The following is a 22,889-nucleotide window of genomic DNA, read 5'->3' on the forward strand; positions in this document are numbered from 1 at the left end:
GATGATCTGCAAAATACTTCATGATGTACAGCAGGTTGTACTTTGTCACGTATATTTTAGTGATGTACAGACTCTGCTTCCACTCCACCCCCATTGCTAACCAACGTTAGTTGAAAATAATCACTTAGTTTAGGATGTCCTTTTAGCAGAATGTAATACCATCCCAACTGTAGGTGAGCTTCGGATATCGGTAGAGAATACGAGTGTACAGTTTCTTCTGGGTCATTTGGAAGCCTTGATTCCTCCAATAAGTAGTATATAAAACACATTGCAGAAGCATACATCCACTGGATAATAAAAAGTCACATAAAGAGAAACTGACCTTACCCGGCATCGACTGGCATGTTGTGCCTCAGAATACTGTTTTATATTATTATTTTTGCTTAGGTAATGAAGAAGAATCGGTGGGAACCTGCAGATCAGTACAGAAGACCCCAGACTTCTCGACAGGAAGAACCCATCCGAACTCCACCAACTGATGGCGGTCAAACATATTCAAGGGGTCAAGCAAAAAAGTATATTCAGTGGTTCAAGAACAACAGGTATTTTACTGCGGAGTATTACAAGTGTTTTATACTTAGACTGTAGAGCAATGTTGCTTAGACATAGTCATACCTCAGCCTTCAAGATGTCTCGACAGAGTGTTTTGTGGAATAGTAAAATATTGCTCTGCTGTGCTAGGAGGAGAGTTAAATCCCTGAGAGAGTGGTGCGGGTGTTTCCCCTCAAGTGACTTAAAGTTAGTAGAGCCAAGGTAGTTTCCCTTTTTAGCATCTATGGCTTTTCATCAACGGATGGTAATAGGGCATCATTCCCATAGAGAACTTATGCATTCCTGTGTGTGCATGATGGTCTCTATTTTGTTAATGGAGCACTGTGTTTTGCACATTTAGGGCAGGTTTACAGTCCCCACGAAAGACGGATGAACATAAACATCGCAGGTCTGGGCGTTCTTAGCTGTTTTTCTGTTAAAGGCAGCTTGAGAATTTGCTAATTCTTTGGACCATAGTCTATATATGACATTCACATGAAAGTGTTCAAGTAGCACTACTTCAGCTATTTTAAATATCCATAATATTGAATAACACGTCACACATTAATGTTTCTATTCATTGTTTTGATGATCGGTAATCCAGTGTATATCACTGCGTTCAAGAGGAGCCCAAAAGCAACCAAATGAAATCTATAAGCCTCCAGCACTGAGGTCTGAAATTCCCTGAATTTCGCCATGGATGCATCTGTTTAAAGGATGAACATGCTGACCAGATCATTTCTTCTCAGGTCGGAGTTTATCAGTGGGAAAAAAGGGATCCATATTTACTCAGCACATGACCTTACAAATGGAAGGATTCGATTTCCTCTCACCCAAGATGAGCCTAAAACAATCGTCATCTGTATTGAAAATAAGGGTGATGAGGAGGTGACGTTCAGGCAGTACAAAGTTCTGCGAAGACTGCAGGTATTTGGCTTTGAAAATGAAAAGAAAGTGTCTGCGAGCAGCCCCCTCATTCTGGCACCAGGTATTCAGCTTTGATAAAAAATTGACAAAATGTATTATTTTTATAAAGCAGCTGAATAAAGGTACCTATGAGCAGTATGTAGTCATGTACCATAAGTCTGATTTGATCTTCCTGGGGTTACCATTTGTGTGTGTGTATATGTATGTGTGTATATATATATATCTATATCTAGAAAGAACCTGAGTCGAGGATACCACCCCAGGAAGACTCTCACTCCAAGATTCAAACTCCACCAGTGTTAATTCTGCGATGCGTTTCACCCACACAGGGGCTTCGTCACAGCCTGATCAAACCATAATGTGCCCAATCACCCCTTTAAAACAAACTTACTAGATCAATAGACCTAGAAAACATTTTAAAAAGTGCAAGCAGTCATCCAGCATTTCAGAAGTTTTCAGCTGTGGCACACATTATTTGTAATTCACATGAGCATCATATTGAGGATATAAAATAAAATAAAAATAAATAAAAATAAATAAATATATATATATATATATATATATATATATATATATATATATATATATATATATATTCCCCCGTTATAGTTACTGCAGGCAACTATAACTCACGCGACCGTAATCCTCTGCTGATGCTAATACTGTATTTAGACACTTATTTACCCATGTCTTCTTCCATTAATCTTTAGCTATACATATATTACAAATATTTATTTTTCAGAAAGACACATATGTCATCAGTGATGTAATATCTGACGTCATCAGCAGAGGATTGCGGTCGCGTGAGTTATAGTTGCCTGCAGTAACTATAACGGGGGAATTTCATTGGTTTTTTATGAGTGAAATGTCCAGCTAACTATAACATGTGTGAAACCTATGGTTTTTTAAGTGAATTTGCAAGGTTTTTTAAATGCTAATTCCTAACTATAACGTGTGTGAAACCTATGGTTTTTTCAGTGAATTTGTACGGTTTTTTAAATGCTAATTTATTTATGTATTTTTTTTATATATTTATTTTACAATAAACCACGTATTAAAAATTATTATTTTTTTTTTTTTTTGGTTTTCACCCTGCGAATTTTTTTTTTTTTTTTGTAAAAAAAAATTTTTTTTTTGGTGTTTTTCAGGGTGCGCGCACTGTGCGCGCACCCCCGCGATTTAAAAAAAAAAAAAAAAAAATTTTTTTGCCTTCGGGGTCCTTCAGGGACCCCCTGACAAAGGCTAGGGGGTCAGGAACTCTCTACCCTGCCCCCTTTTCACGTTCGCCACCTTCCTTTTTCACTCTCGCACTGAAAACAAACAAAATGGCGGCCGACACTTCCTGATTTCGACCGATTCGAACGTTGACTAACATGTAACCACCAATCAGAATTACGCTCGCGCACGTTAGGGTGCTCGCACGGTGCTCGCACGGTGCGCGCACCCTGCGCGCATATAGATATATATATGCTTTTAAATGCTATTTTCTCCGGAAATACTGAACAGATTTACACCAGACCTGCAAAAGGCACTTCCTTGACCTTATGGCTACCTCTCTGCCAAATTTCAAGTAATTCTGTTCAGCCGTTCGGGCTGTAGCTGTGTCTAAAGGTCCTATGGAAAAATGCATGGGAAAAACGTGTTTTGGGACCCCCCTTTTATCTCAGCCCCCGCTTGACGAATACCCCCGAGACTTTCAGGGTAGGAGCGGAGCGTAGCGCCCCACCTATTTTGAAAAATTCGCGAGGATTCGTCAACCGGCGCCAAAGTTATTCAAAATAGAATGTTGCGGATTTCCTATGGAAACGTGGTCCTAACTATAACTACCTACTGGCGACCGCCAGTAGGATAGATATATATATATATATATATATATATTCTACTGGCGGTCGCCAGTAGATAGTTATAGTTAGGACCGTGTTTCCATAGAAAATCTACAAATTCTATTTTGAATAACTTTGGCGCCGGTTGACGAATCCACGCAAAAATTTCAAAACTAATGGGGTGCTCTGCTCAGCTCCTACCCTGAAAGTCTCAAGAGGATTCGTCAAGCGGGGGCCGAGAAAAAAGGGGGGTTCCAAAACACGTTTCCCCATGCATTTTCCCATAGAACCTTTAGTCGAAGGTACAGCCCGAACGGCTGAACAGAATTACTTGAAATTTGGCAAAGAGGTAGTCCTCAGGTCAGGGATGTGCCTTTTGCATATATGGAGTCAATCTGTTCAGTAGTTCCTGAGAAAATTGCAGTTAAAGTACATATATATCTATAGGCGCGCACCGTGTGCGCACGGTGCGCGCACCCTAACGTGCGCAAGCGTAATTGATTGGTGGTTACATGTCGGTCAACGTTCGAATCTGTCAAAATCAGGAAGTGTCTGCCGCCATTTTGTTTGTTTTGAGTGCGAGAGTGAAAAAGGAAGGTGGCGAACGTGAAAAGGGGGCAGGGTAGAGGGTTCCTGACCTCCTAGCCTTTGTCAGGGGGTCCCTGAAGGACCCCGAAGGCAGAAAAAAAACATTTTAATTTTTTTTTTTTTTAAATCGCGGGGTGCACGCACATGGTGAAAAACCATAAAAAAAAAAAAGATTTTAATACGTAGTTTATTGTAAAATAAATATATAAAAAATATAATAAATACATAACTTAGCATTTAAAAAACCGTACAAATTCACTGAAAAAACCATAGGTTTCACACACGTTATAGTTAGGAATTAGCATTTAAAAAACCTTGCAAATTCACTTAAAAAACCATAGGTTTCACACACGTTATAGTTAGCTGGACATTTCACTCGAAAAAAACCATTGAAATTCCCCCGTTATAGTTAGTTCAGCTAACTATAATTCGCGCGCCCGCAATCCACTGCTGATGACGTCACATATTACATCACTCATGACATGGTCAGTGACATCTCAAATGACATCACTGATGACATCATCCAGTGACTGTGTGTTTCTGTAAAATTTAAATATGTTTTATATATTTATAGTGAAAGGCCTGTGGAAGAATGAGTGGCTGTACAAGTGTGTGAATGGATGATGTTCTACGTGCGTAATTGACTGGAAAAGCGAGTCATTAAATGTATCTTACTGCAGACTAGTGACTAAACTGTGTGAATGTCTTCATGTTTCTGTCTGTTGGTGTATAAGTGGCTGCATGGTTTTGTGAATAGCTATATGAGTGTCTATATGGATTATCGATTAGTTGTCTGAGTATCTGTATGGGTGCTTGAGTGTTTGTGTGGGTAGGCTGTGTGTGACTCTGTGCATAGATGTGTGAGTGGGTGATTCCATGGGTGCACGGTTTTAACAGTGCATCTGTGATGGACTGTATGGTTGAGTGAGTGTATGTATGGGTGTGTTAGGGATTGAATGTATATCTCAGTGGTACATTTGTGACTAACTACATATGTGAAAGGCAGTATATATGTGTGTAAGAGTATATAAGTGGGTATATGTGAGTGTGTGATTGTGAGAGTGGCTGTATGGATGAGTGTGTGCTTGTATCAATGATTGTATAAGAGCGTAAGAATGTGGTACTATTTTTATGAGTAAATGAACTTATGTGTGTATAACTGCATAGGTGAGTAAATGGGAGTGTGATTAATTATTTGCATAACTGACTAGGTGTGACAGTACCTCTATGGATGATTGGTGGTGTGTGAGTGTCTATGCAGGTGCATAAATGCATATGATAGTCTTGTACGGAGTGACTGTGTATGAGTGACTCTACATATTAATGAGTGGAGGTGTATGTAAACCTAAGAGTTAATAAGTGGGTATGTAGTTATTGGTATTGGAGTATTTATGGTTTTGAGAATGGACGTCTGAAATTTTGAGTTTGCGTATCATCGGTTAAATTAGGGTGTGAGAAGATGCAGTAATTTATCACATTGACGATGTCATCAGTGATGTCATTTGAGATATCATCAGTGATGTCACTGACCATGTCATGAGTGATGTAATATGTGACATCATCAGCAGTGGATTGCAGGCGCGCAAGTTATAGTTAGCTGAACTAACTATAACGGGGGAATTTCAATGGTTTTTTTCGAGTGAAATGTCCAGCTAACTATAACGTGTGTGAAACCTATGGTTTTTTCAGTGAATTTGCAAGGTTTTTTAAATGCTAATTCCTAACTATAACGTGTGTGAAACCTATGGTTTTTTAAGTGAATATATATATATATATATATATATATATATATATATATATATATATATATATATATATATATATATATTCCATTGCGCTTGCCCTCCGGATAAGGAGCACTCGAACACGAGTTTAGCTTCAAGCTTTATTCCAGGTATGCGCACATTCAAAATGTCAATTGCAATTCAGCTCCGCCGTGATGAGTGCCTGACGCGTTTCTGAGTGAGTTCCACCCTTTCCTCAGAGGCTCCGGCAGCAATATTTCCCGTTTTTGATCAATTATGAAGAGATGGTGACACTACATTGCCCAGAATTCTCAGCATCAGGATGTAACTGAGAAGTCCAATCAGGACGTGCAATTAGGCATTCAAATATAGGGGAGTGTCACTTCACATCCAGGGAACTGCCGGAGCCTCTGAGGAAGGGGTGGAACTCACTCTGAAACGCGTCAGGCACTCATCACGGCGGAGCTGAATTGCAATTGACATTTTGAATGTGCGCATACCTGGAATAAAGCTTGAAGCTAAACTCGTGTTCGAGTGCTCCTTATCCGGAGGGCAAGCGCAATGGACTGTATTTAGGCGGCAGCCCAGCCGCCGAGGAGCACCACCCCGTGAACAGGGGGCCACGTAGAACTGATATGTATCGGCGCTATGTCTGTGGAACACGAGGTGAGGATGAGCGCACATCCTCATGTCCAGGCCCATTGAGGGCTTCACATCCAGGGAACTGCCGGAGCCTCTGCACGGTGGATATATATATATATATATATATATAATATATACTGACTGGGCGGCAATAACGGCGTGAAGGGAGCTAATTACAACTCGGATGCCACACTGGGGCCCACTGGAGGGTGTAAATTTGCTTAGTGAACAAAGACTGCTACGGACTCAATATCCACCAGAGGATTGCACTACTAATCCCACAATGCCTCAAAACAGTTAATACTCACCTGAGAGGAATAATTAAATATGAAAGGCAAATCACGGGGATTAGTGAACTGAGTCTGCGCAGTACACAGCCCAAGAAGAAGGGACATGTTGTCTCGAAACGCGTCGGCAGAGTGTACTTGATGTGGGATGCCGAGTTGTGCAATAAAAGCATTTGTATCCGTTTTCAATTTCAGGGCAACAATCTATATACACATATATATATATGTGTATATATATATATATATATATATATATATATATATATACACTTAAAAAACCATAGGTTTCACACATGTTATAGTTAGCTGGACATTTCACTCGTGAAAAACCGTTGAAATTCCCCCGTTATAGTTAGTGCAGGCAACTATAACTCACGCGACCGCAATCCTCTGCTGATGACGTCAGATATTACATCACTGTATTTAGACACTTATTTACCCATGTCTTCTTCCATTCATTTTTAGCTATACATATATTACAATTTTTTTTTTTTTCAGAAAGACACATATGTCATCAGTGATGTAATATCTGACGTCATCAGCAGAGGATTGCGGTCACGTGAGTTATAGTTGCCTGCACTAACTATAACGGGGGAATTTCAATGGTTTTTCACGAGTGAAATGTCCAGCTAACTATAACATGTGTGAAACCTATGGTTTTTTCAGTGAATTTGCAAGGTTTTTTAAATGCTAATTCCTAACTATAACGCGTGTGAAACCTATGGTGTTTTCAGTGAATTTGCAAGGTTTTTTAAATGCTAAGTTATGTATTTATTTTTTTTTTTTACGGTTTTTCACCGTGCGTGCACCGTACGCGCCACGTTGCGCAGTTCGCGGAATTTTTCCGTTTCTACCGTACGCGCACGCTACGCGCACTCCGTGGTTTTTCGAAACAAAATTAAAAGAAATTTTGGCCCTTGGGGGTCCTTCTGGGACCCCCTGACAAAGGCTTGGGGGTCAGGAATTGTCCACCCTGCCCCCTTTTCACGTTCTCCACCTTTGTTTTTCACCCCCTCAGACTGCGAGAGACAAAATGGAGGCCGACACTTCCTGGTTTCGACCGATTCGAATGTTTACTAAGATCTAACAACCAATCAGAATCGCGCTCGCGCACGGCAGCGTGCGCGTACGGTAAGTTTTACCGTATGCGCACGGTGCGCGCTTATATATATATATATATATATATATATATATATATATATATATATATATATATATATATATATATATATATATATATATATATATATATATATATATATATATATATATATATATATATATGCTTTTAAATGCTATTTTCTCAGGAAATACTGAACAGATTTACACCAGCAAAAGACACATCCCTGACCTGAGGACTACCTCTCTGCCAAATTTCAAGTAATTCTGTTCAGCCGTTCGGGCTGTAGCTTGGACTAAAGGTCCTATGGAAAAATGCATGGGGAAAACGCGTTTTGGGACCCCCACTTTTTCTCAGCCCCCGCTTGACGAATCCCCCCGAGACTTTCAGGGAAGGAGCGGAGCGCCCCACCTATTTTGAAAATTTCGCGAGTAGTCGTCAATCGGCGCCAAAGTTATTCCAAATAGAATGTTGCGGATTTCCTATAGAAACACGATCCTAACTAAAACTATCTACTGGCGACCGCCAGTAGATTATTTATATATATATATATATATATATATATATATATATATATATTCACTGAAAAAAACATAGGTTTCACACACGTTATAGTTAGGAATTAGCATTTAAAAAAACCTTGCAAATTCACTGAAAAAACCATAGGTTTCACACATGTTATAGTTAGCTGTACATTTCACTCGTAAAAAACCAATGAAATTCCACGTTATAGTTAGATCAGGTAACTATAACTTGCGCGACCGCAATCCACTGCTGATGACGTCACATATTAAATCACTCATGACATGGTCAGTGACATCACTCATCACATCAATGATGACCTCTCAAATGACACATTGTGGATTGCGGTCGCGCAAGTTATAGTTACCTATATATATATATATATATATATATATATATACACGTTTGTGTGTATATGTGTGTATCTGTATTGTAAGATACCACCTCTCTGTACAGTGTACTACAAGGAAGTACACTTTGAAGAGCGTGCTAGATATCCCCAGAGGAAGATGGAGGCAACAAGAAGATCATACTAACTCTTTTTGTGGTAGTGTGCGCGAGCAGTTAGGCTTATCAGAAGACAGTGTTGAGCATTTGTTGTGCTCACAGAGGCAATAAATGAGAGAGCCACTCAAGAATAAACCTGAGACCAATTTTGTATAAAAATAACAAGTTTCTTTATACATGTTTTGAGACGCAAGTCATCAAATCGGGGATCTACTTTGTACAGTTTCAAAATTCTTCAATAAATACTGTGTAGACTCTAGTAGTTAGAATAAAAAGGCAATACAGTTCAAAGTATGCAGTACTCTCAGTATCTAGGAACACAACAGTTATTACCGTCAAATATTTACCATCGCGGCCAGCAGAGGAAGCCCGGTATGCGTATAACTTTAATGGAGTTCAGTAGACCGTCAACACAGTTACCGACGCGGTCGACGGCAGCAGGTCACTGTAGTTCTATAGAAACACCACCAGCCCAGTGGTTGTGGTTGCGTTTGCTGGGATGAAGGTGTAGTCTTCAATGATGGAGTACAGCTGACGCAGTTACCCTAGCAGTCGTTGGAAAGAGGACTTCGCCGAGGAGTTTCGGAGGACCACACTACCTTGGACGGTCGGAGGTTTCTTCACCGGCTGGGTGAAGGTCTTTGGAGGCCCAGGACCCTGGTACAACAGGAGTTGGAGTGTACTTGGAGCAGGAGTACCAGAAGTTGTGGGTGCTAGCTATCGGAATTCACTGGCTGGGTTTGGGCCGCTGATGGACTGCAGGGCAGTCCCTCACTGAGGAGATGCATTCGTGGCAAAGTTGCTGCTTCTATGGTAAACGATGTGGGGTAGTGAGATGCACACCGGCGTACTCCAGAATTTGGACACGTAACTCTTTCAAACTGTGTTTGGCGTGCAAACATGACACGCGCTCCGTCCAGTTGCGCGTTACAACTTTAACAAAACACATTGACTCCTCTTCGGAGCCATTTCAAGATGCACAGCCGTTAGAGAATGAATCAAATCAATCAAAAGTTTCTTATTCTTTACTCTTCGTTTTATCCATCATGTACTCGGTTTCTTATTCTCAAATTATTCAATTCATTTTACTCATTCCATTATCTTTGTTCCAATCAAAACGTAGGAGGCGTTATGTTGTCCACATGCCACATCTTTATTAAGATTACCCAATGCATTTCGGGATGAAATCCCTTCTTCAGGGGTATCTAGAACACAAAATTAATGTTTAAAAACCTTTTAACATCAACATTACTGTTTTAGTGCAACGACATAATGTTAACAGTTTCTATCCCTGTATCTACATCACAGCAACTAATGCTTGTTTGTGCTCCTGGCTCTGTCTTTAAAACTGTGAAATCTTTTTGATATGTGCAATTGGAAAACTTGAAAAAACCACAAGCTTAATAGTTGAACCTCCTCTACAATCCTTGTAGTCTCCCTTCTGCTTCCAAACGCTTGTCGTAACAAATGCAACAAAGCGTATTAAAAATACATGAGATTCGCTGCTGCACCCTGTTCGGACGCTTACCGTGACATGTGCTACATCGCGCATTTAAAATCCACCCAGTTCACTCTTTAACCCTGTTCCAGGGCGCTTCTCCACATCACGCCGCAGCCCCGACTTCTTCGCTGTTAAGCCAAAACCATTACTGAAAGCCAGTGCAATTTATCTCCCTCCCGTGTGATTCTCCCCAGGTGAACAATCACGTGCACACTGTTCTACTGGACCCAGCCAATGCTGAAGACATTGGCTGATCCAATCTCATGTGAAAAACTACAAGTCCCAAAACCTCACCCCACGGTTTCTGTCTTGTTTTCCCTGCCCGTCTATGAACCAGCATGATCGTCTGCAAATATCACTATTCATTACAAATATTTGTGAATGCGTATACTGCTCAAGCAATTTTTAACTGTATTTGCTGTGTTGAAACAACTCAATGATACACAATGCCAGTTTCGTTTGTAATGTCAATGCGTTTTCCTTTTGTGGCTGAATAACCACTCCTACGATGAAAGTTTTGTTTTGTAATTCCATTTAAACGTCCTTTGATGTCCTTGTGCTTCTCAGAATTTCCTCAAGGGTGCAATCTCACAGCGGACAGATTCAATGGTAAACGATGTGGGGTAGTGAGATGCACACCGGCGTACTCCAGAATTTGGACACGTAACTCTTTCAAACTGTGTTTGGCGTGCAAACATGACACGCGCTCCGTCCAGTGGACAACATAACGCCTCCTACGTTTTGATTGGAACAAAGATAATGGAATGAGTAAAATGAATTGAATAATTTGAGAATAAGAAACCGAGTACATGATGGATAAAACGAAGAGTAAAGAATAAGAAACTTTTGATTGATTTGATTCATTCTCTAACGGCTGTGCATCTTGAAATGGCTCCGAAGAGGAGTCAATGTGTTTTGTTAAAGTTGCTGCTTCTGCCATCTGGGCCACTAGCAGGAGGGTAGGGGCTCGCAGGAGCTGGGCTGTTTCCAGCATCGATCGATGTGCTGAGAGGATCCCGGGAGGTAATAGAGGCCTGCTGCAAAGGTTGTTTTACAGTGGTGAGTCGCGTTGACACAAGTGCCGGTCAATTTGCAGAAGGCTTGTGGGCTCTGGGGTTTTGTGGGGGCCTCACAGTTGTCAGGAAGGACAGCAGGTTGCAGAGGTAGATTCTTGAGCACTGGTGGGTGTTTGCGCCAGTTTTTTCTGCATCGGATCTCCATTCTTGAACCACAGCAGTCTTCTGTCGTCTTCTTGTGTCGGTTGAATCTGAAGTCCGGTTTCTGGGGAGCCACCTAAATACTAGATTTTGAATCATTACAGGGGAGTGACCGGTAGGGACACAGAAAAATGTGCTTCACTTCCAGCAATTGAGGGGTGTAGTTGCCGTAGGGGGTGGGGCACCCTTCTGTTCTCACTTAGGTTTTCCCGTCTGTTCTCCCGCCAAAAGTGGGTTTGAACTGGGGGTTGCCATCTGCTGCTAGCAGCAGAGGCTGGGGTCACATTACAAAGGCGGCAAGGTCTTTGAAGCTTCCCTCTTTAGCACTATGCTCATCCTGGGGTAAGAGGTGTGGCCCCTCCACCCAGGATAGGCTTTGTTTCTGGCCTCCGAGAGCAGCGGCTCTCGACCTAGGGGTTTAGAATTATGTCTGGTGCCTAAAGCCAGTCAGAAACCACAACAGGGTTGATAGGTTTTCAGGGTGCAACTCCGAGGTGGCTCTTGAGTACAGGTTTAATAAATGCAACACTGGCATCAGTTTGGGTTTATTAGGAGGGGTTGTTTGGTACCAAACACTCCTGGGTTCAGTGAAGCCATCATGGTGCTGGGGAACTCGAGCTGTCGCGTTTCCAGCCCATGTACTCTATGGCTTCCCTGTCACTTATATAATATTAAGAATAGAATTAAATGTTGTAGGGCCATATTTGCTCATGCATATATGCCTACACCGATGATATAGTGCACCTTGCCTCAGGGATTGTATGGCCTGCTAGAGAGTTGACTTACTTATACCTTAGGTAGTTCTAATTTGACATGCTACACAGGCAGTGTGCCATGTCGACTTTGTCGATTTGTCTGCACCAAGGCATGCAGACTGCTGTGGCCTTTAACATGGCCATGGTGAGGGGTCCCTAGGCCCTGGAGAGGGGTCCCTAGGCCCTGGTGAGTGGTCCCTTGGGGCCCCTCTTCAGTCCCCATGCCCTAGGTAGGTACTATTTTCTAGTGACTTACAGGGGGGTCTGAAGTAGCCAATTGTTGTACAGTTTTTAGGCAAAGAACACTGGTACTTGGAACCTGAACAGCAGGGTCCCAGTACACTTCAAGCAAAGTTGCATCAAAAGCCAGGTGAAAGGTGTGTGGGGGGACTGCAACAGAAACCCACTTTCTCACATATATCATGAGTAAAACAGATCTTGAATTTATGCTGAGCTTCAAGCTCTATCTTACTGTAAGTGCCTCTTGCCGCTTTTGAAGTGATATAAAAGTACATGTGTATTAACTCATCATTATAGGTAGTTTCATGCTTCTCAAATGCAAAGAATACATGTATAATGCCGCAAGTGGCTCATAGTACAACTGATACTTGCCCTGTGTCTGCCTTAAAGTTCACCAAACTAAATAAATTGGATAAAGTATAGGCAAATTGAACAACATACTCTTAATGTGACACTGATAGAACCCGTCACGGGTGCATGTCCTGAATTTATACGAATAAATGTATGCAGGCCAACCAGTTTAACACTCGTTATGGCAATAGAGGTAACTATCACTAGTCCATCTTGTCAGTCTTCATTAAAGATTTAATAAAAAGGGAAAGCAAGAACATGTACAACCAAATGGTTAGACTGTACATCAGATTGCCAGATCTCTTGTCCCCTCATATATGAAAAATCAAAATAGCAAACACTCTTTCAGACCGCATATTACTCGCATGTGATGTAAAAAAAAAAAAAAAATCACACACAAACCATAACCTCCTCAACAGCACACTAGGAAAATGTGTTGCTACAGGAAATTTACAAGGTACTAAAAGTCTCCTAAAATAAAATAAGGTAGAGTGTTGCTTGACAAAGGAGATCTGGGAAAGGGAGAGCAGTCCTAAACGCATTCTGTTTCACTGGAGAGGGCAACATTATCCTAGCACAATTCTCATACAAATCAAAGTTCCAAAATTAGAAATTCTAAGCCAAATCCGACATCACGGTCACTCCAGGACTTCACAGGTCTGCAATGGAATAGACCATACTACCGGATCAGCTTATGTGAACATCCTCATTGAGATCTTCTGGGGACTTGCTCCCAAGCAGAAAAATATATTCAGTAATTCAAAAGTCTGAGCCTCTTCTCCCTGTCTCCTCCTCGTGCACTCTTCATGATCCTGTCAATTCCCAAAAATTATATCAAATATCAAGGACATACACAATAATCACTTCCACATGTGATGAGCTTATTGATGAGGCATGTCTTGCCCATGTGTAGTTTGTACGTTTTTTGATTGCTGCTGCTCCCTTTACAGGCTTTGCACCAGCTGCATTTGTATAAACCTTGCTGTTCATGTAACCAACCTCCTGTACTGTCAGGTGTGTCTGTGTAGGTGTGTACTACAATATCCCGCAGTGATTTAGATTTGCGATATGTGACCAAAGGATGTGGAGGTGGCATTCTGTTCCCTATAACAGGGATGGCTCTAACTGAATGCCAGTGCCTATTAAGCATCTTTTTGACAACAGTGGATTCCCTATTATAGGTAGTGATGAGTCTAACTATATGTGGGCCCTGCTCCTCTTTCTTTGAACAAGTAGGCTTTCCCTTGTCACTAGCGCTAGTGACGACTGAAGAAAGAAAAAGAGAAGAGTAGGACCCACATGTAATCAGACTCAGCACTACGTGTAATAGTGAATCCACTGGTGTCAAAAAGACGCTTAGTGCAGTTTTTTTTAAATGGGGAAAGAATCTCGCCCAGCTACTGTCATCCAACTTCTTTACTTGATTCCTCCACCAAAATCATGGGTAGTGTTGCTGACAAGATTGGAGGCCTGGGTAGAGGAAAATAATGCTCTTTTTGAGATTCAATACTGGAACCGTAGACAAATCTTTAAATCCATATCTCTTAATCGGGAAAGATGTCAAAGCTGGAGAAGATCTATCATTTGGTACTTACGGACCTCATCTGTGCATTTGCCACCCTAAACTGCTCAAAACTGCGGTTGATCATGGAGACTACAGTAGAGGAAACATTAGTTACCCTACTTCGATGCTTGCATTGGGGCAATGCCTGCAAGTGTTCACTATGAGTGAGATGGCAAATGTTCAGACCCAATTAAAGCAAATAGAAGTGTTCACCAGGAATGTGTATTGGACCCATTCTTGTTAACCATCTACAATAATGGGTAAGGGAGATGTTAGAAATGGGGGTCTCTAGTTGGCAGAGGTAGATACCTTTGTCCAAATAGGGGCCCTTGCTTCTAGTCAGAGTAAGGGGGATACACACTTTAGATAACCCCTGCTCACCCCCTTGGTAGCTTGGCACGAGCAGACAGGCTTATCCCAAAGGCAATGTGTAAAGTATTTGTACCAACACTAACAGTAATATAGTAAAAACACCACAAATGGACACCACACCAGTTTAGAAAAATAAAATATCTTTAAACTTAAAAAGAGTAAAACGACAAAAATCCAAAATACACAGATAAAAATATGACTTTCAAAATGTTTCAAGAACTAATGCCATAGAAACCTATGGATGCGTGACTTTTACACAAAGTACCTGTAGCTGCGTAAAAATTCACAAGGTCAAACAGCCGCAGAGTGAAGAGGCGTCTAACAAAGATGTTAGTTCCTGAGACCTTGGGGATGCAATGCAACAGTTCTGCTGCACGCAGGGGAAGTGATGCGTCGAATCCGGTGTGTAAGGGGAAGTGTTGTGTAGATTCTTCCAGACTGTTCTGTTCTGCAGGTGATGCGCCGGGAAAACTTTTCGCACAGGTGCAATGTATGGAAATCCGGGATGCGTTGGTAATCAATGCGGTGGCGGCGAGTGGTGCTGTGTCGGTTTTCTCCAGCCGCAACCCCTCGATGCGTCTATTCTTGCAGGAGCGACGGACGCTGCGTTGGTTTTCATTGCGGCACAGCGATGCGTGGAAATTCTTCTCGCACCGTGGATAGCGTCAGAAAAACAGCCTCAAGAAGAGCAATGCGTCGTTTTTGTAGTTCTTAAAGTTCCTTCTCTCTTCCAGCTCCCAAACAGCAGCAACAACCTCCAGTGGTCCAGTACTGGCACAGGCACCCCCTGGCAGGTCAGAACTCACAGCAGCAGTGTTCAGTGGAACTCAGGGTGAAGTCTTTGTGTCCCTGAGACTTCAGAACTGGAGGCCAGCACACATAGGCCCTTTGAGATCTCCTTCAAGCAGGGAACACAGCAAAGTCCTTCTCCTTTCCTTGGCAGGAAACACAACTGCAGGCCAACCTCGCACACCAAATGAGCAGTACTTCTCCTCATTCTCTCCAGTTCTTCTCCTTGGCAAAGGGTCCTCTTGTATTCCAGGGATGATCTAAAGTTCAGGGGTTTTAGATCTAATACTCATAACTCAAAATGTATTTGTTCTTTGTGCAGGGGGCTCTGATTCCAGTTCAAACCAGTTCTGCCTTCACTGGTGCAGCATGACCACAGGAGTGGAGACAGCATTGTTCAAGGGAGACAGGCTCCATTCAGGTGCAAGGGAAATCTCCTCCCACTACTCTATATGCAGACAAGGTCTATTCAGCTCAGGGCTGAGTCATCCAGGAAGGGCCAGGCACACCTCAACCCCACCAGAGGTGGTCTACAGGGAATGCACATCCTCTGTCACACTGAAACCAGACAGTCAGTCCACAAACAGGCAGAGGCACACAGGATGGTTGAACAAGTAAATAGCCACTTTCTAAAAGTGGTATTTTCAAACACACAATTTAAAAATCATCTTTACTAAAAGATGTTAGTAAATCCTGTGTTCAGGGATACTACACTCCATTTGTCTATCTTATCCCTATGGGAAGATATGCTTGTAAAATGTTACAAAGCATTCCTCATTCTGTCCTATGGGACAAGATAGCGCACCGCAGTGGCAGACCTGAGACTTGTTTTCAGGGCTGCTCATGTGGGTGGCACAATCAGCGCTACAAGCCCACTAGTAGCATTTGATTTACCAGCCTTGGCACACTAGGTGCACTTTACTAGGGACCTACTGGTAAAACAAATATGCCAATCGGGGAGAACTAATCACAATATCAATTTACACAGGGAGCACTTCCACTTTGATACTGATCAGCAGTGGCAAAGTGCCCAAATCATCTAAGCCTGCAAAAACGAAATCCAGCACAGCATCAAAAACATAGGAGGTAGGGGTAAAAGGTCAGGGAAAACCATGCCAAGGATGCCAGGTCTAACACGTGTCCCCTCCAGCTGAAAAGTGGGGAGAACTACCCACCCTCTTGGGAGTTCTCATCACTAAGTCGGAAGAATCTGGACAGATCATCAGCATTGGCGTGTTCTGTACCAGGGCGGTGTTCCACCGTAAAGTTCATTCCCTGCACTCCACCTCTGTTCCCTGGGAAGTAGCCTCCTACTGATGAAAGCTACAGGTCGGTCCAAGCCCTTGTTGTTTAATTGTGAGTACTGCTCCCACACCATGCTCTGAAGCATCTGTCTGTAGAACAAATTCTTTGGAGAAGTCAGGTGCCTTAAGCCCGGGCGCCGTGCACGTGGCAGATTTCAGGGCATCAAAAGTAGTCTGGCAGGCATCAGTCCAGATCAACTTCCTGGGCTGCTTCCTTGAAGTCAGCTCTGTCAAGGGGGCACAAATGGTGCCATACCCCTTGACAAACCATCTGTAGTACCCGGTGAGACCTGAAAAGGCTCTCTCCTCTGTCTGGGTCTTTGGGGGGGCTCCCAAGCCAGAATGGGGTCATTCTTCACTTGTAGGGGTGCCACCTGGCTGCTCCCTACCTGGTGCCCCAAGTACACCACAGATCCCTGCTCTATCTGGCACTTACTCGCCTTGATAGTGTGGCCTGCCCTTTGCAGAGCCTTCAACACTTCGCAGAAAGTTGCAAATTTTCCTCCCAACTGAAGCTGAACACAGCAATGTCATCCAGGTAGGCGGCGCTGAATTCCTCGAGCCTGAACCGTACCTGGTTGACCAGTCTCTGGAAGGTGGCAGGGGCGTTCCTCAACCCAAAGGGCATAACCCGGAATTAGTTGCTACACCCATTCGAATAACATGGTCTGATCATTTCATCATCCCTATGGAGGTAGAAATTGCCCAACAGAAAGGTAGGACGACCAAGCCCGTGCCTCAAAAACGCAGAGATTGGAAGAAGTTCACGCAGGAAGATTTTAAATCCGCTCTTCTTAAAGATCCTCCTCCGTTTAATGATACTCTGCTGAAGGCATGGAATGACTATGAAACATGGATATCTAGAGCTTTAGACACTGTAGCTCCTTGGACACTCAAGCCACCTGCCAGAAAAACCAAAACTGCCCCCTGGTTTTCCAAAGAACTTAAAGTAGTTAAAGTCAAATGTAAAAACTTAGAACGGGCCTGGAGGAAAAACTACACTCCGGAAGACATGTTGAATTATAAAAAAGAACTAAAAATATATCATAAACTCATAAGAGCAGCCAAAAGCGCTCATCTTAAGGAACGCATTGAACTTGCAAAGAACCCCACTAAAGAGCTTTTTTCTATTTACAAAGAACACACTGTTCCTTTTAGATTGGAGGCCCAAGACACCTGCTCCAATGAGCTATGTGAGGATATTGCAGACTTTTTTGTGAAGAAAGTAGACGTAATACATGCCACATTTGTTGATAACATGCCGACTAAACTTCCGATGGTGAGAAATGACTATGCCACTAAACCCCATATGACATGTTTCAAAGTCCCTGAGAGGCAAGACCTGCTCACCTCATAAACGGCATTCAGTCCGGCTCCCCCTATGATGTGATTTCTCCTATTCGTTGTAAGGAAGTTCTAGAAGATCTGATTGATCAGTTTCAACACCTGATCACCCTATCTTTTCAGGAGTGCTATGTGCCAGATGCATGGAAAACGGCACAAGTAATACCCCTGAAGAAAAAAGCTACCATACATATTTCCCAGCTACAAAATCTCCGCCCTTCTCCCTTCCCCCTTTTTGCGGGAATGTGGTAGAGAAGGTAGTAAATATACAACTCATGAAATATGTTGAGGAGAATTTCCTTCTCCATTCAACACAATCAGGGTTCAGAGCGGGCCACTCTACTGAGTCGGCGGTTCTCTTCTCCACTGAATGTCTGAGACAACTAGCAGATGAGGGGCAGACGGCAGCATTGGTTCTACTAGACCTAAGTGCAGCCTTTGACACCGTGCTGCACTCAACGCTGCTGTCTCGCCTCTCAGATATGGGAGTTGAGGGATCCGCACTGGAATGGATAAAATCCTTTCTAGAAAACAGGAGCTTCCAGGTGCATTGCCCCCCTTAAAAATCCTCCCTTCGAAAACTCAGACATGGAGTTTCTCAGGGCTCCAGTTTAAGTCCCACGTTATTCAATTTATATATGGAGCCTCTAGCGCATATTGTGGAAGCTTTTGGAGTGGATATGGTCACATACGCTGACGATACCCAACTTATTATTAAACTTACTCACAATCAGGCAGAGGATGCTACTAACATTTCCAACTGCATGCTTTCTGTGGCAGGGTGGATGAACAACAACTGCTTGCGCCTTAATGGCAACAAAACAGAATTGCTTGTGGTTGGTAAATCCCCCTCCGACTGGTCGCAGGCCTGGTGGCCTACAGAATTAGGGGCAATTCCCCATCCAGCGGAGTCTGTCAGAAATCTAGGGATCATGGTGGACGCGGAGCTTTCCTTTAAGCACCAGATTAGTAAGATCACGGGAAAATGCTTTGGTATACTCAAAACACTCCGAAAAGTTCTCGATCTACTCCCTATCAGTGCCAGGAAAACTCTTATTCATGCCTTGGTCACGCCTCATTTAGACTATGGCAATGCTCTTCTCCTAGGCCTTAGCAAAAAAGGTATCCATCAACTGCAGTGCGTTCAAAATGCTGCTGCACGCCTGGTGTTAAACCTCCCACGGAGAGCATCAGGTAAAATGGCATTATTTGAACTTCATTGGCCCCCTATTGAGGAGAGAATTAGGTTTAAGGCTCTTTGTTTTGCCCATCGCATCGCCCAAGGAAAAGGCCCAGGCTATTTGCGTAATCTTCTTACCATCCATCGTCCCATCCGTAATTTAAGATCTGCCGGAGCGATGCTGTTCCAACTTCCTCTCGTTCGCAAGACCAGGATGGGAGGTAGTTCCTTTAGGCTTCTAGCCAGCAAACACTGGAACAAGCTTCCGCTTGATTTACGTATGGAGCCCTCCGAAACAAGATTTAGACAAAAACTGAAAACTCATCTCTTCCCACGTAAACAATAACTTTTGGATCCTCGGATTCAGGTGAGCCCCGGACATTGGCCTCCAGGGGAGTAGTGGCATCTTTTAGCGCAGGGACACACTGGATAAGTGTAACCATGCGCTTTAGAAATGGTTTTATTATTATTATTAGTGCCCCTCTGGTGTTGAAAATGCTGACCTCTCTTTGGCCCAATCAGTTAGGACAATCAGCCATACCCAGATGTTAAATCAAATGCACTGCGGTAACGGGCAGCTCCTAACCAATCAACGAGCTCATCAGTTCAATCAATCAATCTGGGGTTTATATAGCTCACTACTCACCTGTGAGGGTCTTAAGGCGCTGGGGGGGGGGGGGGAGGGGGAGCCCGGATCAGTCGAAGAGCCAGGTCTTGAGGTCCTTCCTGAATGTGTGCAGGGTTGGGGAGCATCCGATATTCACGGGGAGCTCCTTCCAGGTCTTGGCTGCGATGTGGGAGAAGGCTCTCCTGCCTGGCTGGTCTGTTCCTGTGGATCCGGGGGACCTCTGCCAGGAAGAGGTCGGTGGAGTGGAGGTTTCTCTTGGGTACGTGGAAGGATAGTCTCTCGTTGAGGTATTTTGGGTCCGATGTTGAGGGATTTTTAGGCGTGGGTGAGGAATTTGAAGTGACCCTCTTCTCGACAGGCAGCCAGTGGAGGTCTCGTAGGTGTTGGGTCATGTGTTCGTGGCATGGAGTCCCGAGGACGAGTCTGGCGGTGGCATTCTGGATGGTCTGGAGTCCGTGTAGGAGAGATCTGTTGATTCCAGCATATAGAGCGTTGCTGTAGTCCAGTGTGCTGGTTAGGAGCACATGGGTGATGGTCTTTCTGCAGTTGGGGGGATCCATTTGAAGGTCTTGTGGAGGATGCGCAGGCAGTTGAAGCTAGTGGAGGTGACGGCGTTGACCTGGCGGTTCATGGAGAGGGAAGATTAGAGTATGATGCCGAGGTTGCATGCTTGGTCTGTAGGAGTGGGTGGGTTCCTGAGGGCAGAGGGCCAACAGGAGTTGTCCCAGGCGGAGTTGCAGGGTCCAAGGATGAAGACCTCGGTTTTCTCTGAGTTGAGCTTAAGGCAGCTGTCTTTCATTCAGGTTGCCACGTTCTTCATTCCCTCCTGGAAGCAGAGTCTGGTGTCTTCGGGATTCTTCGTGAGTGAGCGGATGAGCTGGGTGTCGTTGGCATGGGATACGATGCTGAGCCCATGCTGTCTGACGATGGCGGCGAGGGGGGCCATGTAGATGTTGAAGAGCGTGGGGCTGAGTGATGAGCCTTGGGGCACTCCGCAGTTGATGTCGGTGGGTTCGGAGAGGAATGGAGGGAGTCTGATCCTCTGGGTTCTGCTGGAGAGAAAGGATCAGATCCAGTCAAGGGCGGCTCATTGTATCTAAGGGTGGGCGTAGTTCGCGAAGTAGCACTTCGCGAAGCTACGCAAAGTGAAGTTCGCACTACGCGAGCTACGCGTAGCACTTCGCGAACTGCGAAGTAACATGTTCGCACTGTGCAAGATGTTGTTTTCAATGATTGCACAGTGCGGACAAGCAACCGGCACTGTGCAATCATTGAAAATGGCATCTTGCACAGTGCGAGCTGTAGTTTTCTGCTGCTCGAGTAGATTTTTACTCGAGCTGCAGCTTTCTCAACGCGAACTGGTAGTTTCTCATCGCGAGCGGTCGCGAGCATACGCGACCCCTCGCAATGAGAAACCTGACCTTCTCGCGTTGGGAATCTCGCCGGGAGGTTTATTTTCCATGCTCGCGATCGCGAACAAGGAAAAAGTCTCGCCAGGATGTCATTTTGCTTGCTCGCGGTCGCCAACTTGACGTTGAGGACTGCGAGCAAGCAAAAAATGACCGCAGCACTACGCAACACTACGCTACGCGTGTTCGCACTGTGCTACGTGCAGTTCGCGTAGCGCGAAGTAGCGCGAACTTCGCAAACTACGCGAGCGTAGCGTAGTGCTTCGCCCAGGCCTAATTGTATCCCTGTGTCATGAAGTCTGGCTGCAAGGGTCTGATGAGAGACTGTGTCGAAGGCTGCAGAGAGGTCTAGAAGGATGAGGGCCGCGGGGTGTTCCTGGTCGAGTAGCATATGGGTGTCTTCTGTGGCAGCGAGGAGAGTGATCTTGTGCTGTGGGTACTGTGGAATCTGGACTGGGAGGCATCTAGGATGGAGTTCTCTTCGATGAAGGTGGTCAGCTGAGCATTCACAAGTCTCTCGGTGACTTTGGCTGCGAAAGGGAGGAGAGAGATGGGCCGGTAGTTTTTCAGGTTCGTTGGGTCGGCCGTGGGCTTCTTGAGGACGGGTTTATCCTCCGCCCGCTTCCAGTCATCTGGGAAGATGCCAGACGTGCAGGAGGCATTGATGGTCCGTCCAAGTTTGGGTGCAATGGCTGTGGCGGCCCTGTGGAATATGAGGTGGGCAGGGGTCTGTGGTGGCTCCTGAAAGGGTTTTATGCATGGTCGTGGAGATGTGTTCGGTCGTGGGCATCCAGGTCGAGATCGTTGGCTGATCGGCCGCGTTGCGGTGTGGGGGGGGGGTGATGTCCCACGTCGGTTCGCTGAAATTGTCATAGAGGTCCTTGATCTTATAGTGGAAGTATGAGCTGAGCTTGTCGCAGAGTTGTTGGGAAGGTGTGACGTCCGTGGCTTCGCTGGGTGGGTTTGTGAGCTGTTTTATGATGCTGAACAGTTCCTTGGCGTTGGTCGCGTTGGCCTGGATTATGAAGGTCCTTTTGGTGTCCTTATGCACTGGTGGTATTCCTTCAGGGCGCTCCTGTGGTTGTTCCGTGCTTCCATGGTTTTCTGGTTTGACCAGGTTTTCTCTAGGTGTCTGCATGAGCGTCTAGCTTCCTGTAGTTCTTTGGTGATCCAGACAGCCTTCAGCAGGTGTTGCTTGGCTGGGTGCCGGAGGGGTGCGAGTATGTCAGCGCAGTGGGTGATCCAGCGGTGGAGTTCTGTGGCTGCGGAGTTGGTGTCAGTCGTGGTGCTGGGGGGGTCTTGGCATAGGGTGGTGTTGAGGAGTTCCTCTGTGACCTTGCTCCAGTTTTTGTAGCTGTCGCGGTGCGGGCTTGGGTGCGGTGGTGGTGTTGAAGGTGAAATGGACACAGTGGTGGTCCGTCCAGGGCAGCTGGGTGGTGTGGCTGAACCGGATGTTTGTTCCTCCCGTAAAGATAGGGTCCAGAGTGTGTCCAGCTCTGTGTGTGGGTGTGTTGACCAGCTGCTTCAGTCCGTGGTTGGCGAG

At 44.4% G+C, this 22,889-nt stretch overlaps 1 protein-coding gene across 8 annotated transcripts in view; it reads left to right on the top strand.

Moving 5' to 3' along the window:
• LOC146869330 (RNA helicase MOV-10-like) overlaps positions 1 to 22,889 on the top strand; it is a 614,726-nt gene that overhangs the window by 157,310 nt on the left and 434,527 nt on the right. For all 8 annotated transcript variants that reach the window (XM_085650280.1, XM_085650264.1, XM_085650271.1 and 5 more), the window contains exons 3-4: positions 388 to 542; positions 1,281 to 1,519. In XM_085650280.1, the coding sequence (XP_085506406.1) occupies positions 391 to 542; positions 1,281 to 1,519 (391 nt within the window). In that variant the 5' untranslated portion in view covers positions 388 to 390. The remainder of the gene's footprint in view (positions 1 to 387; positions 543 to 1,280; positions 1,520 to 22,889) is intronic.

This window comes from Triturus cristatus, chromosome 1_1 (genome assembly GCF_964204655.1).
Source record: "Triturus cristatus chromosome 1_1, aTriCri1.1, whole genome shotgun sequence".
Lineage (NCBI taxonomy): Eukaryota > Metazoa > Chordata > Amphibia > Caudata > Salamandridae > Triturus > Triturus cristatus.